This window comes from Nyctereutes procyonoides, unplaced genomic scaffold, assembly GCF_905146905.1.
Source record: "Nyctereutes procyonoides isolate TBG_1078 unplaced genomic scaffold, NYPRO_anot_genome, whole genome shotgun sequence".
Taxonomy (NCBI): domain Eukaryota; kingdom Metazoa; phylum Chordata; class Mammalia; order Carnivora; family Canidae; genus Nyctereutes; species Nyctereutes procyonoides.
Window position 1 is genome coordinate 12447930 of NW_026575139.1, and position 15913 is coordinate 12463842.

The 15913-nt window shown below is 39.3% G+C and overlaps 1 protein-coding gene across 1 annotated transcript in view; it reads right to left on the bottom strand.

The window, feature by feature from the left end:
* TTC8 (tetratricopeptide repeat domain 8) overlaps window positions 1–15661 on the bottom strand; it is a 58806-nt gene extending 43145 nt beyond the window's left edge. Inside the window, exons 1-2 of the mRNA XM_055304539.1 lie at window positions 15516–15661; window positions 251–371 (exon numbers count right to left, since the gene is read on the bottom strand). Of these exons, the coding sequence (XP_055160514.1) occupies window positions 251–371; window positions 15516–15629 (235 nt within the window). The 5' untranslated portion in view covers window positions 15630–15661. The remainder of the gene's footprint in view (window positions 1–250; window positions 372–15515) is intronic.
* Between the last annotated feature and the right edge of the window lie 252 nt (window positions 15662–15913).

Consider the following 15913-nt stretch of genomic DNA (forward strand, 5'->3'; position numbering starts at 1 on the left):
ATAAAACATTTTCAAATGTATAATATAGATTTTATTGAAATTGCTCTTATACAACAATCTCACATCTTAAGTTTAAGATAATATAATTGAATTGGGGAAGGAAAGTCTTTGTACTATATGGCAGGATAGAGACCATATACTCAATATAACATTTTTTCATGTATATAATGTTTTATGTTTATTTTATATACAAATAGTATTCTTCCTTCTAGTGGCATTTCATTGACTTAAGAGAAAAGCCAGTACTTACGTGGAACTTGAGCAATAGCATTTTCATCCAGCATCATTTCTGCAATTCCTTCCTGATTTACATCAATTTCATCTACGTATACCATTTCAGTTAGTGCTCGTGCCTTTAAAATCCAAGCTGCCTAGAAGCATGGATAAAATAAAGCACATATTAGGGAATATTAGAAGTACTGCCTATGGAAGGTTTATTATTGTCTAACTTTTTATTAGGCATGTTTAGTGCATTATTCTAATGTAAAGTGCTATGTCAAGAAACTAATACAGGAAGGCATGGTCATTACTAATCAAGGAACACCCATTTGATCAATTACTAGTAAATAAAAGTGTAGTAATCACCTGGCAGGCTTCTAACATGCCTTTTTATAAGTAAAAGAAGATCTCTAGAGAAAATTTCACTGGAATAATAATTGGAAACAATAAAGCTATGGCCACCATGCTCTTTCTGCCTTCCTCCTTCAGGACCAGAAGCCCATTATGAAGACTTCCCTGATGGTTTACCTCTAAACATACTTCTCTCTTGTCTTTCTCACAGAGTATTCTCTTTACACTTCTATTCTATGTACTCACCATATCCAAGAAACTCTGTAAGTATTGGGCATAGGTTAGCCCTCCCGTCCCCAGAACACAGGCCTTTTTACCTTGTTCAGTTCTGAATTTTCCATAACACCTATGGCTTTGGCACACATTAGGTATTCCAAAAATGTTGAATTGAACTAAGATCAGTTTCTCCCAATTCCCAATAACTAATCAACACAATCTTGGTTGCTCTGTGATCTAGCCAGTAGAGAACCTGCTAAAAAGTGTGGGGGGTGGGGGTGGGGATGGAAGAGGTAATTAAGGAATCCAGAAAATATCAGCTTTGCTTTACCTTGAGAAATTAGACATCAAGGTGAGCACAGTTAAAAATCTTGTTAAACATTCAAAATGGCTTTATCAGAAATGTTTATGTTTCTGCTTCACTACAGAATAGAAGCAGAGAACAATAAAGCTTGGTGTCCTGTGGAGGATTTGGGGAGAAGGCAACTCTTGAGCAGCAGCATAGAACTGACTTTGTTCCTCACAGAACAGAGGAAGTAGCAGCTAGGGAAACCTGTTGGGGGCTGGGGGGTGCAGGTAGGGCTCACCATACTAGGGATCTGGCTGTGAAGCAGGCTGAAGGAAGGCAAAGGGACTGAGAAAGGAACAGATGAGAGCTACAGAGGTCCAAAAAGTCCTCACGTAAAGAACCCAAGATGCATTCACTCAGTCAGTCATATCTATTGAGCACCTCCTAGTTACATGGCACTGGGCTAGGTTCTGAAAAGGAAACATGAGAAGATTAAAACTTGGATCCTAATTTCCCTGAACACATCACCTATTGAATTAAATGACAAGGCAAAGTAGTGCATGATAGGTGACAGGTGAGTGGTACAGAAAATAGTTTTATAGGAATTAAAACTATCCTTTTGTGGGCTAAAATACTGGAGTGCATATATAAGACAAAAAATTAAAGGCAAATAGAAAAATATTTGTGCTTTCACTTTTATGGGAAATAAAGAAGGCTGCCTTCATAGCATACTTAGGTTCCCAAAATGAAATTATATTTGGTTAGATGACTGGGGTTTTTAGCTTTTATTTTCCAGGTAAGAATTACCAGATTCTCATCAGATAACATAATAAAATGTTTCAACTGTGTGGATTTAACACAACTGAATGAGCAGAACACATAATCAAAGAATTAATTTGTTTAAAAAAAATCAATTCCAATTGGAACTGCATCTAACTGTGGGAGCCACTAAAGTGTGGAAACAATTGGAGGTTTTCAATCATCAAAGATCAGGGAGGCTGGCAGATCTATACAAGTATGCTAAAGGGCCAGGGAAGTCATCCCTGGCTTGAACTAATGGTTTAATGTAACTTTAAAGATGGAGATAAGTAATCCCGATTTATCTTGAGTCCCCACAGCTCTTACTGCCCTTCAAGGATCTGATGGCTTTCATTTCTCGAAAGGGTGTTCCTTGTTCAGCAGTCTGGTGGACAGGAGAGACTGCAGTAATTTCTTTGAAACAGTAAAGCAGGATATGGGCTCTGCGGGGTCACTCCCATATTACCAGAGAGTACCTACTACATGTAGGTCCTGGGAATAGAGATGAGCAAGCCACAGCTCTTCTAGCTCACACAAATTTCAGTGTTGTTAGGAAAAGCACAAAAATAAAAGCCTGGAGCATGCTATGGGAAGACAGAGGCACCCAGCTGTCTGGAGGTGAAGGAAGGGTAGAAGTGGCCAAGACTAGAAAGCGTGTGGTAGGCAAAGCAAATGAGAGGAGGGCAGGCTAGCTTGAAGGCTCATGGCATGTTTGGCAAATCCAATCAAAACAGTTGAGTATGGTTGAATTGAGTTCAGCTGAGGCATCAGTAAGAGAAGAATGCTGGAGAAAAACCAAAGAGCCGGGACCCCTGGGGGGTTCAGTCGGTTAGGTGTCTGCCTTTGGCTCAGGTCATGATCCTGGAGTCTGGGGACAGAGCCCTGCATCAGGGTCCCTGCTTGGCAGGGAAGACTGCTTCTCCCTCTGTTCCTCACCTGCTCGTGCTCACTCTCTCTCAAATAAATAAATGAAATCTTAAGAAAAAAGCAAAGGACTAATGAAGGACCCTCTTTGCCAGAGTGAAGTATATGGACTTTTACCCTGATGAGGAGGAGCTAACGAAGCTTCAAAACTATGACTAGTCCTAGTTAAATCAACTTTCTAAAAGCCAAGTTTTTCTATTACATTTATATAGTTGGGCATTAATTATCCCTGCACATGTCTTTTTAACAATTTGCATGTACCTACTGTTATAGTCCACTCCATCATGCTTCCTGACATCCATCTGCCAACTAACCTCTCAAATATTAAGAACGTGCAACTGTAATAGTAGGCTAAACAAAAGTAAATCCGCTGTTCCCTCCCCCATCAAATGAATAAATGCTTCACACTGTTTTAAAAATGTTATTCCATAAGAATTCACTTTTTCAAAATGGTAAATAGGTCTATATTTATTTCCATTTCTAGAATCTAAGTCTTGAGAAGTAGAAATAATGGTGGGAAGATAAAATCTACTCAAACCATTATTTAATTTTAAATTTCATCAGTATTTGAGAATATTAATCTTCCTGATTTTCCTTCAGTCCTAACAAAAATGACCTTGAAAATCACATATCACTGCTTGATTAAACATCAGATTGTATTCAAAGAACTGCTCTTGGCAATGTGAACAATTCTTAGGATTTTAATGAAAACAGCAGATGGGGCTTTGGCTTTTTAAAAAAAATTAAAAATTTTATTTTGGAAACAAGCCAAGTATGTTTTACAGCCCTAAAATCCTGTTTAAATAAAAAAAAAAAAAGGTTCAAAACTAATCAGTGATTAAAGTAAAATGCATAACAAAGCACAGTGGATGATGCCAAACTGCCCCCTAAATCTGAATAAAAATTAAAATATAAATTGGTGTAATCAGATATGTTTAAGTTGTTACTAAATGACATGGTCATGCTGTAAATACATTTGAACATCTATCCATTGGAAGTACTGTGAAATCAACAAAAATCATAGAAGTGTAGGAACTTTTCTAAAGGGAAACAAACCCATAGATTCTCTCAATCTAAGTAATCATCATGTCAATTATTTCCTTCTTTATCTTTGAGACATAATCCTATCTCATTCACCTACTAAGGCAGTCTACAAGACATTATTCTTGAGGCAATAATATCAAGAAAATAATACTTTCCTTGTACTACTACCTTCTGTGAGGTTGATCCAATTTTAGTTATGAAAAAAAACATACAGAAAGGTAAAAACTCTAGTGACTGAGCAAAACATGTTTAAATTGTCGTATTCATTTGAGGCCAATGGTTTAAGACATAAAAGAAACAATTTTGCTAGGTTATTATTAGAATAAGGCCACCAAAGAACAGTGTGTCATTTGACACTGCCTGCTGTATGAAAATGAAAAGTTAGGAACAAAATATTGAATTGTTATTGTAAAGCCTCATTTATTTTGAAGTTGTAAAAATGTGCAAAAGAGGAAGGCAAAATGTCTGAATAATGAGTCCAAAAGAATCCTGTCAGACTTGTTCCCTTTTTATTCTTTTAGATCACTATCCAGTGGATAATTCAGTCTACAGTAACAGAACAGGAAAGTAATACTAAATACAGGTCCTTCATGAAGTCCCGGAGCTGGCTGGAAACTTTCAAATGCCATTTACAATGTTTAAAGCCTATCAACAATGCAAATTATTGGTGTTTTAATTTTAACAAAATCTTTCAAAATTAGTGAAAACAAAAAGCACATTACTTAACTCTATTTATAATTTAGGTCCTTCTCAAACAAACTGTACATATATTATACAAAAAAGTTTTGTACCATCTCTCAATATGGAAATCATGATTATGAACCCTGCAGACAGGTTTCTTTAAAATCCTTCTAAAGAAGAGTGCTACATTTTAAACTATTTCCAGTGCTTGTTTAATACCACGCAGACCTCTATCAGAGTACTTTGTATCTTGCTTTCTTCTAAAAAGGTTGGATGATTACTCATATGAACCACATATGAGGTTCCAATTATTTACCTAAAAACCACTGTTAGAATTCTCTCTTATGTGGCAGGGCAAACACCTAGCAGTATTTAAGCTCTCTGATTTATAGCATTTTCATCCCTTGTCCTTATTCCCAGACTTACTGGAAACCCTCTTGAGTTAAAAGCTTCACTGGCTGGTGTATCCCCCCAACCACACCTCCTCTCCTTAGGCTCCTTCCAGAGTCGGTGTGTCTTATCCAGTTAGCAGGTCTCTCTGGCTGCCTCCCATCTCTAGCCACGATGATTTTTTGGTTGTGGCTATCTGGTCAATGTCCCTTCCTTTCTTCCTCGCGACGGCAGGTACCACCCTCTCACCAAGCCCTTTCTGAGCAGAGTCGGCCTACTCTTTACTCAACACATACTGTTCTACCCATCACAGTCTTTTTGGACACTTGGGGCTCTGCTGACTTCTCAATTCCCTTTCTACACTCCTGGTCCCTTGCCTCCTTCTCTTTTTCTCTCATCCTCTGGTCAATATCTATTTAAGTTCCAAGTCTTAAGACTACAAAGACATGGGATGCCTGGGTGGCTCAGCGGTTGAGCGTCTGCCTTTGGCTCAGGGCATGATCCTGTAGTCCTGGGATCGAGTCCCACATCAGGCTCCCTGCATGGAGACTGCTTCTCCCTCTCCCTATGTCTCTGCCTCTCTCTCTCTCTCTCTCTCTCTCTCTGCCTTTCATGAATAAATTAATAAAACCTTTTTTTTAAAAAAAAAAGACTAGAAAGACATAAACATAGCCATAAAAATATTAGAAATATAATACTTTAGGTAAAAAGGTACAGAATGTGGGAGAAATGGCTAATTATCTAACAGCATTAACAGATATGCAGCAAGTTTTCTAATCTAGGAACAAGTAAGCAATTGGCATTATATATAGTATTCTCTAAACTAAAGGTTGCAGCTAAATCTTTACCTGAGACAATGGAAATTCAGGATCTGGTTCCTGGAAAGCATTAAGAAGGTAGTAAACATTTTTAAGAAATACAGTTTCTAAAATAAAAAGTCTTAGTGACTAATTAGGTATTTGTAAGTGGACACAAACTCATTCAGTAAAAATCCAAATATTAACTTTAATCTTTCTCCACAAGTGCTCTCAAGAGTTCTGCATATACTAATACTAATATTGGTATTAGTGTAAAACTCATATAGGCTGAAGAGGGCTGAATTTTCTACGAGCAGAAAATTCTAATTACTCTAACCTCATTTAAAGCACAGAAAAGTTATTTTAACTACTTGTTTAATGAAGACACAAAATTCTAGGAGTTAAAAATAATTTTACAACTATACTAAGGAAATATTTCTTTGTATTCAAAAATAAGTTCATGGTGGTTAAAATATTTAGACTTTAATCGCTTGGGAAGGAGGAAGAAAATCCACAGGCTATAAACCCTCCTACTCCACATAAATATAACAGGATTAGTAGCTGAAGATAAAAAATTAATTCTGACTGTAATATACTCTGAGAAATGTTTATAAATATACTATGCCATATACATTAGTGTCAAGTGCTTATAAACTCAGGGTTTTTTCTGTCCAAATTAAATAGAAATCCATTGGGGAAAAAAATCAGACATAACAAATTTATTTACAAAACATCTACACTTCTATATCTACAGTTAGCAACCTGTGTTGAACATTTAATCAGCAGCATGTTTTATTAGGAAGCTACTAAGAAACAAAAAAGGGAAAGGAAAAAGAAAAAAAAAAAAGATCCTTCCTTGCTTGCTTTCTACAGCTCTAAAATCCAAGGAGAATACTCTAAATGTTTAAAAAAAAAAAAAAAAACACTATGTGTGCGAGCAATGTGTGAGCCATCTGGTCACCACGCAAAGATAAGCAATTTCTGTAGCATGACACATAGTAGGAACATGAGTGGCAGAGTAAGCTAGGCTAGAAAAGTGAAGGCCCAAAGGGGTGGGATTTAGAGAATATTTGGCAAGCAGCTGAACCAAACACAGAACAGCAACTAAGAATAGAGGGCAACCGGAGGTTTTCAATGCCAATGGGCATACTTAGACATATTGATACAGGCAATGAGATGACAGAAGAAATAACCCTTTCTGGTCTTTCTTCTATTCATCTGTATTCATATCTGTATGACCCATTATCTCATTCGAGTCTCGTAACAACCACCAGAGGGAGGCAGGTCAGTGTTTGTATCCATTTGACAGATAAACCAGTTCAGAGGTCATGTAATTTGCTCAAGGTCACACAGAGAAGCCAGAGCTCAGAGCTCTTCCTTGCCAGTGCACCTTGGAGATTAAAAAAAAATGAGTTGGAAATAATAAGACAGAATTGAAGCATAAAGTGTAAGAGAAGTACAAGGTAAAGTGCATACAGAAAGGGAAGAAAACGTTTACCAGAGATGACTGCAGACAATACCTGAAAAGGAAAACAAGACAGGTATAAGAGCCAGAAGCCTCTGACAGTAAGTAAAAGCTGGACGGCTATTATCCTCCCAAGGGCAGGAAGATGCTTCCAGTGGCCACAACTCAAATCACCAGCTCAATCTTGGTGTTCTGTTCAGTGATAAAGGTCCTGGTGCCCCATATGGATCTTCCGCCCTACAGGAACACATCTGTGATTGACCACGCTGGTAGAGAGCATGTGGGGAAATGACGCACAATGAGAAGGTCAGAGAAGGCATTGAGAGGCCTAGAGGATGGAAGGTGGAGAGACAGGTGAGGTTGCTTAGATGGAAGGAGAAAGGCAGAACCAGGGGTGAGGCAGAGAACTTGTTAGTTGTGCAGAATGTCCCTGACATCCTTGGCACCTCAATGGGTCTGAAAACATTCTAAGAGAAAGGGACAGAATTATATAAATTGCAATACAACATATCAAATGGTATCTTCAAATTAAGGGCCAGTGATAGATGACTTAAAGGGAGAGGAGAAAAATGGAATCCCTGGGAGATAAGAACAGACTCAGAGGAAAGGGAAGATTATTCTGGAAATTAGTGAGTACCAGGGATTGGTGAAATCTATTCAGCATCACTTCATCAGCAATTTTACTAAACACCTTATTCACAGGTGCTTTCCAGATTATCAACAATTCTTTCAGAAAAATATCAATGACAGTATCCTACATGCAAATATCTCCAGCTCTGTAGAGATAATAGCAGCTAACATTTGTGATCACTTAGCATATATTAATGAACTTAGCACTCATGACAACCCTTTGACGTAGGCATATTATCATCCCCATTTTACAGATGAGAAAACTCTGAGATCAAGGTGGCCAGGCAGTACTTGAATCTCAGCACTCTGACCCTCACTCTGGGTCAAGAGCCTGCATTTTGCTGAGTATGTGAGATCACAACCAGGCCTGGAAGCAGACTGCTATACAGTGTGGGAGACCAGGGCCCTATGGTTGGTCTGGAGATTGATCGATCGGGACTAAGAAGAAGAGTCAGGATGTTTTAATTTTTAATTTAGAGAGAGGTAAAATCTTTTTTTTTTTTTTTTAATCACTGAGACTTTCACCTTGGAGTGTCTCCATTATAGTCTGTTATCTAAATTAATCCACCCAAATAGGGAACCACAAATTAGTTTCATTTGGTCTAGCAGATTATTTCCATGGGCATCAACACAGCTGAGCAGAAAGCACCAAGCCTAAGGGCACCTAGTGGCTCAGTCAGTTAAGTGTCCAACTCTTGATTTTGGCTCAAGTCATGATCCCAGGGTTGTGAGATCAAGCCTCGCATCAGACTCCACACTAGGCGTGGAACCTGCGTAAGTTTCTCTCTCCCTCAGCGCCCCCTTCCCCTGCTCTCTCTCTCTCTCTCTCTCTCTCTCTCTCTCTTTTTCCCTCCCTTAAAAAAAAATTTTTTTTTTTAAAAGGAAGCACCAGGCCTACCACTAGAGTCAGAAGAAGTGGGCTTGATCCTCAGGGAGCCACTTAGCTGCATGACCTTGAACAAATCACACAACCTCTACAACCTAGTCCTCCTCTCAAATTGGACCAATAGTGTTTATAGGATAGTCTTAAAAATAAAGCCTTACATTTTTAAGAATACTTCATAATTTTCAGAATCCTTTCACATAATGCCATCACAGTTAATGAAGTGTAAAGTGCTATCACTTTCAATAAGAAGTATTAGTCACATAGAATTTCTTTGTGACTAATTTCTTTGTGTAAAAACAATTATATAATGAACAGCAAAGCACCAAAGTCTCCCTTATTTCCCTTTTCAGAACCCAGAACTAACTCCCAGTCATGGCACATCAAATTAAGACTTCCCTTTGATTCTCTTTCAAAGTCAGTGAGTGAGAGGACAAGAAGCATAGTGACACTGCCTAAAACCAGAAAATACTCATTAGCATCAGCTTCAATCCACATCAGTTTGCTTCCTTCCTTCCTCTCCAGGGTAAGGCTTTCTCTCTTAGGTTGTTGCTATTACTTAAGGGAATCATATCTCTAGATAATTCTGAATGTGACTTCTTAATTGCCACCAATACTTACTCTGGCTAATGAGTCTGACCTGACTCTGCTCTGAAACTTATTCAAAAGTTAGCAGTAACAAGAAGGGGAAAAAAGATAGAGAACAGAGAAATGGATGGATGTCAGAAGGTTTAGGAAGATCTAGAGACCAAGTAGCCAAGTAGGAATGTAATCTGTATAATTCAGCAGGAATACAAATTCATAAAATGAAATGCTCCACAGAGTATAGAATCAAAAGATTAATTTTGGCTGCATCTCCATGGTCTCAACGAGGAAGTACATTAGATAATCATACAGAAAGATGGTTTTGCTTTTGTTTTTATTTTTTTGCTGGGAGCACCAAATCGTCTCAATCAACTACTAAGATGTAGCTCACTGAGGACCCCCCAGTTCCATGTCTTTCCTCTAAGCCTGTGGCTTTCACACTTTTCTCCATCTTCAAACCGTTTACAGTAATAATCCTCTCCTCTCTGGAACATCTCTCATTATAAGCAGAGATTGGGGAGAATATGAATTCCCATTCTGATATACAGCCAACACTCCCACTCCCAGAATCACTGATTTTAATACTTTGAAAATCTATCAGAAGTCTACCCTGCAATAAAAACATATTTTTAAAAACCTCACTGCCTGAAAAACCTGCATGTTTTAGGGACTGTTTTTAATTATCATGGAGCTAAAAAATTGGGGCTGGTTTTAAAGCCATGCATCTGACATATGGAACGCAAGAAGAGTAATCAGATTAAGCAACTAATCAGGATGATGGACATGAGCTGTAAAAGCAAGCATTCCCTCTAGGTCACATTGCTGTGTGGAAGGAAGACTGTTTTTGCATTTCTCCCTTTTATATCTTACAACTCATAACCACTTTTTCAATCATGACTTAAAGAACACTTTGAAAAAAGACAATGCCTCTCTATAAATTTCTTGTTCTTACTGTATTTTATCAAACAGGGAAGCTACAATAAATTAACCAGTTATCCTTCTTTCTTTCTTCTCAAGAGATCAGAACCTTAATGTCATGCTTACAGACCCTGCCCTCTTATTTCTCGATATTCTGCATCTGGGAAAAACAGTTCACAATCTGTCTTCAAGAACCTTTCCCCATTACCAAATACCATGTTATTACAGTCAACCTACCCTTCAGTCCTTTTGTGTCCAAATAAAAATGCATTACTCTAAGTATACCTCCCTGACCAGCCTAACTACCCTGACTTTGGCAAGAATCAAAATTAAATAAGACCCAGATGTCCCAAAGGAAAGTACAAAGCACAACTTAAATAGTTTTGATGATAGTATACCAAAACTGTCTCTTAAAGGAGAAATAAATATAGAAGAAATAGTCTCAGAGGTGGACTTACGTCAGCCAAAATGGGTACTCTGAGAAGCTCCCTGGACCAGCTTAAAGAAAGAGTAACAAATAACAAGTCACTTTAGAGAGGTTCTCCTCACCTGGGACAAAAATAAGAAAAACCCAGGGTGAAAAATAACATCTAAAACAAAAGCTATTTATGTCTTGGGGTGGAGGGGGGGGAGGGGGAAAGTAAAAATGAATCCATTTGGCACACAGAAAAAATATTTTAACTTTCTTGCTCTTCCATGTGTCCAGGTGCTGCTTCAAAGTCATTCATTTGTCCTAAAATCAGTTTGGTGACACAGGAATGGTAATTCAAAGAGCTGTGGGGGAAAAGTACTCTAAAATGTAGAAGCCTCAAAAAAAATAATAGCCCATGAGGTTAAAGGTGCATGTGAATATAAATCAGCTAACTGCAGAGCTGAGGACCATCTGCTTCTGCTCTGATCACATTTCTGTTAGCTTTTCATAGATTGGTAGTCTCTCCATCATTTAACTTCCTCCACTGAAACAATGAGAGCATCATAAAAAATGCCAGTCATGATAACTACTATCAGAAACACTCCCCTGGAGGAATCCAAGAAGAATTTTCTTAACTGATTAAAAAATAGTAAGATGCACACCATGTTAACTTGCTACATTTATTTATTGTAATATGATTGCCATTATGGCGATAGTTGTACCCCATCACATAATTATTCCTATTTTGTGGTGAGAATACTAAAAACAGAAACAAAAACAAAACAAAAAAACTGACCTTCAAATCAAGAAATGAGTTAAGAATGTCCATAATGCAATTATATTTATTTGAAAAGGTAAATATATGTTTAGGAACCTATGGGGGTGGAAGGACAAAGGTTATCAGGCAACCGAAATGGATAAAGAAGATGTGGTATATAATATATGTGTGTGTAATGGAATATTACACAACCATAAAAAAGAATGAGAGCTTGTCATTGGCAATAACATGGGTGGACCCTAGAAGGTGTTATGCTAAGTGAAATAAGTCAGACAGAAAAAGACAAATACCATATGATTTCATTTAAAACAAAACAAGCAAAAAGTAGAAATAGACTCAAATACAGAGAACAAAATGATGGTTGCCAGAGAGAAGGAGTGCAGGGAGTAGGTAAAATGGGTGACAGGGAGTGTGAGATACAGGCTTCTAGTTACAAAATGAATAAGTCATGGGAATAACAGGTACAAGCACAGGGAATATGGTCAATGATATTGTAATACCATGATACGGTGACAGATGGTAGCTACATTTGGGGTGACCATAGGATAGAACAGAGAAGTTGAATCTACATACTACACTCGAAACTAATGCAACATTGTGTATCAACCATAGTCAAATTTAAAAAATAAAAATACTTTAAAAATAAGAGCACATAGTACAAAAGCACAATGTTCAAGGGTTGAGTCAAAAAATAACTAACATAAGTGAACGCTATAAACTTTTCAGCAGCCCTATCCAGCTATCAAACCCCAGTTTGCTAAGGTAACATCAAGTTAAATATCTATTCCTGACAAAATACTGCTCATAGTTTGGGCAATATACAGTTCCTACTTAAATAAACGAACTCAGCAAAACAAATCAAAAGGATTAGAAAGGAAAAGAAAATCGTGAATTTCTTCTAGATCAGGTACTGATTCTCCCTGGCCTACTCTGATATTTATAGGAGCTGAACATACCAACCCCTGCTCATAACAAGAAAATACTAACAAAGAACCACATTTTTTTAAATGTCTATGGTATTAGACATTAACTATGTATCACATTGTAGACTATTATTTCAAATCTATAACAAAGAGGCCGGGACCTAACAAGACCTACTACCCTAATGATCTTAACCATGTCAAATAGTTAACCAAGGACAAGAGCAATATTTCCCAATATAAACCTCTTTTTCTTCATTATCATTATCAAAATCACAGTTCCACCAAACATACTTTGTAACAAGTCTTTAATCTGTCAAGAGGGCCCATAAGGCCTAATGAGAACTGTACAAGAAACCAAACAAAATAACCCAAGCCCTTACCTTATTTAGCTGCTAATTCAGGAGTTGGAGACAAAGTCCTTATTCTATTTATTTTACTCTTCCTAGATAAAAAATGGAGCAAGATCTCCTCTACAGCCCTATCTTAACCGCTCATGAAAACACGGCTACTTTGCCCATGCGCTTTCCAAAATGGTATCTCTCCAAAAAAAAAAAAAAAAAATGGTATCTCTCCAAGACAATAAGGGAGATATCTGTCCATTGGCCCCTAAAAAGGGCACCAGAGATCACATAAGTTTCAGAATACTGTCTTAATCAAAATTAGGTAGGTTTCCTTCTTTCAGAACTTTCCAGAGCCTTCAATCCCAGTACATAAATATGTCAAAATTCTTTACCATTTAGCTAAAATCTTGAGAAAGGTACAGTAGGTAGGAAAATGTACTGGGAAAAGTTGAGAAACACACTGTTTGGAAAAAATGTGGCTACATCGGGGCCAGAGAGGCACACAGTATAAACAAAGAGAATGGGTTTACAACTTTGTAACTTTGGACAAATTACTTCACCTTGTGCCCCAGTGCTCTCAATCTGTAAAATGGGGGAGATAGTACCAACTTCCTAAAATAGCTGAGGATTAAATAAGATGACTTATAAAACCCTCTGAACCAAGCCTGACAGAGTAAATACCCAATAAATGTTAGCTACTTTTTTTTTTATTACCTACTTTGCAAGGTTATTCTAAGCATAGAAATACACGTTAATTGACACAACTTATGCCTGGCAAGGAATAAGCACTCAACAAAAGGCCATTTAATTGAACAAATATAAAATCCCGATCACAGTGCCTAGCACAAACTAAACCTGAATTCACAGCATAGTACTGTACTGAATGTGCTATGATTGTGTTATTAAGATTACAGAATCTTAACCATTAATAAAAACAGCGCTGCTTTGCCTGTAACAACGTTTCCCCATGAGACTACATATCCCTAGTATAATAACAATGAAGATAGCTGACCCATGACCGACCTCTAGGAAAAAAGTCATCAGTGGTCAAATAAGTTTCAGAACTACAGTATTAATCAAAATTAGGCAAACTTAAATTTCTTTGCTTCAGAACTCAGAGCCTTTACTACAAATCTTGAATCTCTAGGTAGGGAATATACAGTTCCCAAATGCATTGAATGAGGAAACTTCCTTTCACTGAGCAGCTCTTGGGACTATTGCTCTGTGGAACACAGAATGGAAACTACCCTAAATCAATGGAAAAATGGAAACAGTATATAAAGTACTTGCAAACCATTGTGCCTACAATGTCTGGTACATCATAGAGTTTTAACAAACTTCTATTATACAAATGTGAAGGGGTCAATATTTTGTAACGGTTCCCAGACATATTTGATTGTGGAATCTTTTTGTTTGTTTGTTTTTGTGTTTTTGTTTTTGAGCAGCATCTGTGGGATTACTGTGCCAAAAAAAACACATTTAGAAAAATGCTTCTCTGGGCACTTGGGTGGCTCAGTCGGTTAAGCCACTGACTCTTGATTTTGGCTGGGGTCATGGTGAGTGTCCTGGGAGCCAGCTGAGCATCTGCGCCCCCCCTCAGCAGGGCATCTGCTTGAGGATTCTCTCTACCCCTCCCCCCACACCCAAGCTGTCTCTCTTTCTTTCTCAAAAATAAATAAATCCTGTAAAAAATTAAAAAAAAAAAAGCTTCTCTATGGAAACACAGTTCTGTTAACTAACATGAACCAACACACAAGAATCTAGTTTAGTATTCCCATTAAATGTGGACTGTTCTAGGATTGTTCTATCCATCTGAAAGTTAAAACGTTCACCTCAACAGGTTATCCTCCATCCATTTGCTGGGAACTAAGGCAGAGCCTAGTAACAGTGTTCACACATATGCCTCCACTTTTGTGACTCCCTCAATTTCCCTTTTTTTTTTTTCCTAACATCTCCAAGGGAACACCACTAGAGGAAAAAGCTGGGAAACCAGCTTTTACTAGAAACACTGACCAACTGCCACAGCTCTGCTCCTATTTCTCCTTCTCCTTTTTGCCTCTTCCAGGAACTACCTGCCACTGGAGTATATGACCATTCTCTATGTGCATTTAGTATCTCACTTCACCTTATTACTGTAGCACAATAATAGTTTAAGTTCTCTTAAAACCATTGTCATCATCCCCTCTTTGGGGGGAGGGTGTGCTTTCCCCCCATCCCTCGCTCCTAATAGTAAATGTATCTCTTCCCCTCCTGGACTGTGATTTCTCTACCTTGTATTATTTGCCTCAAATTGCACTCCTACCCCACAATCAAAGCTCTTGGACAACAACCTTCACATGGAGTGGAAAGATCCCAACGTTGGACCACCACCCCCACCCCCACCCCAAAATAAGGCAGCTATTTCAACAAGAGGTGAGAAGTTACACATCTGTGTTTACACATCATTGCTTTTAGGGCAATGACGAGATTGCTCTAAAAACAATGAGAGCTGCGTGCTGAGAGCTCATCAGGCAGCGAGCTCCAGAGTCCATCCATATGCAAGTACACATCAATCATCAAAGTTCTGCACCAAAGTTAAAATTCGGGACTTTTTAAGTGTTCCTGTAAGGACCCCGTAAAGGGAAGGAAGCTGCTGGAGCTTGAGGAGGGGGCGGTCCCGGCACAGCCCTGGAGGGTCCCCCCCCGGGGTGGGGGAGGGGGACGCACCCACAGGGACGAGCCGGCCACGGGGGCTGGGGGTCTCGCTCCTGAAGCGGCTTCGCCTGGGCCTGCCTCCCCGGAGCCACCACCGGCGGCCTGTGGGCTCCCCCTCCCCGACAGTGCCCTCTGCCCTCGCGGGGACCCACAGGCCCGACGCGGCCCGGCCGGTACCTGGTCGTAAGGGGACTTCTCCAGCATCTGCGTGCACAGATCTGCGCAGAGCTGGAACTTCCTGCGCCTAAAATAGCTCCAGGCCAGGAGCAGCGGCTCCATCTCCGAGCCCATGGCGGCCGACGGCGGCCCGCGGAGGACCGAGGGGCGGGGGGACCGGGGGCAGCCGGGGGGGCGCGGACCCGGGGCGGGGGGGCCGGGGAGGGCGGGGTCGAGGGGCAGGAGGCGTCCAGCTCTGCCCGGCAACGCGCCGCGGCGGGGGCCTTGCCGGAGAGGTGCCCGCATCGCGCCTTAGAACAGGAAGAAAAGAAAAACCCAAGCTGGAGCAGAACTCAGCTGCGAGGCTTGCCAGACCTTGGCTGCAAAACGTGTGTACCTTTAAGGGATCCGTTTTTCAC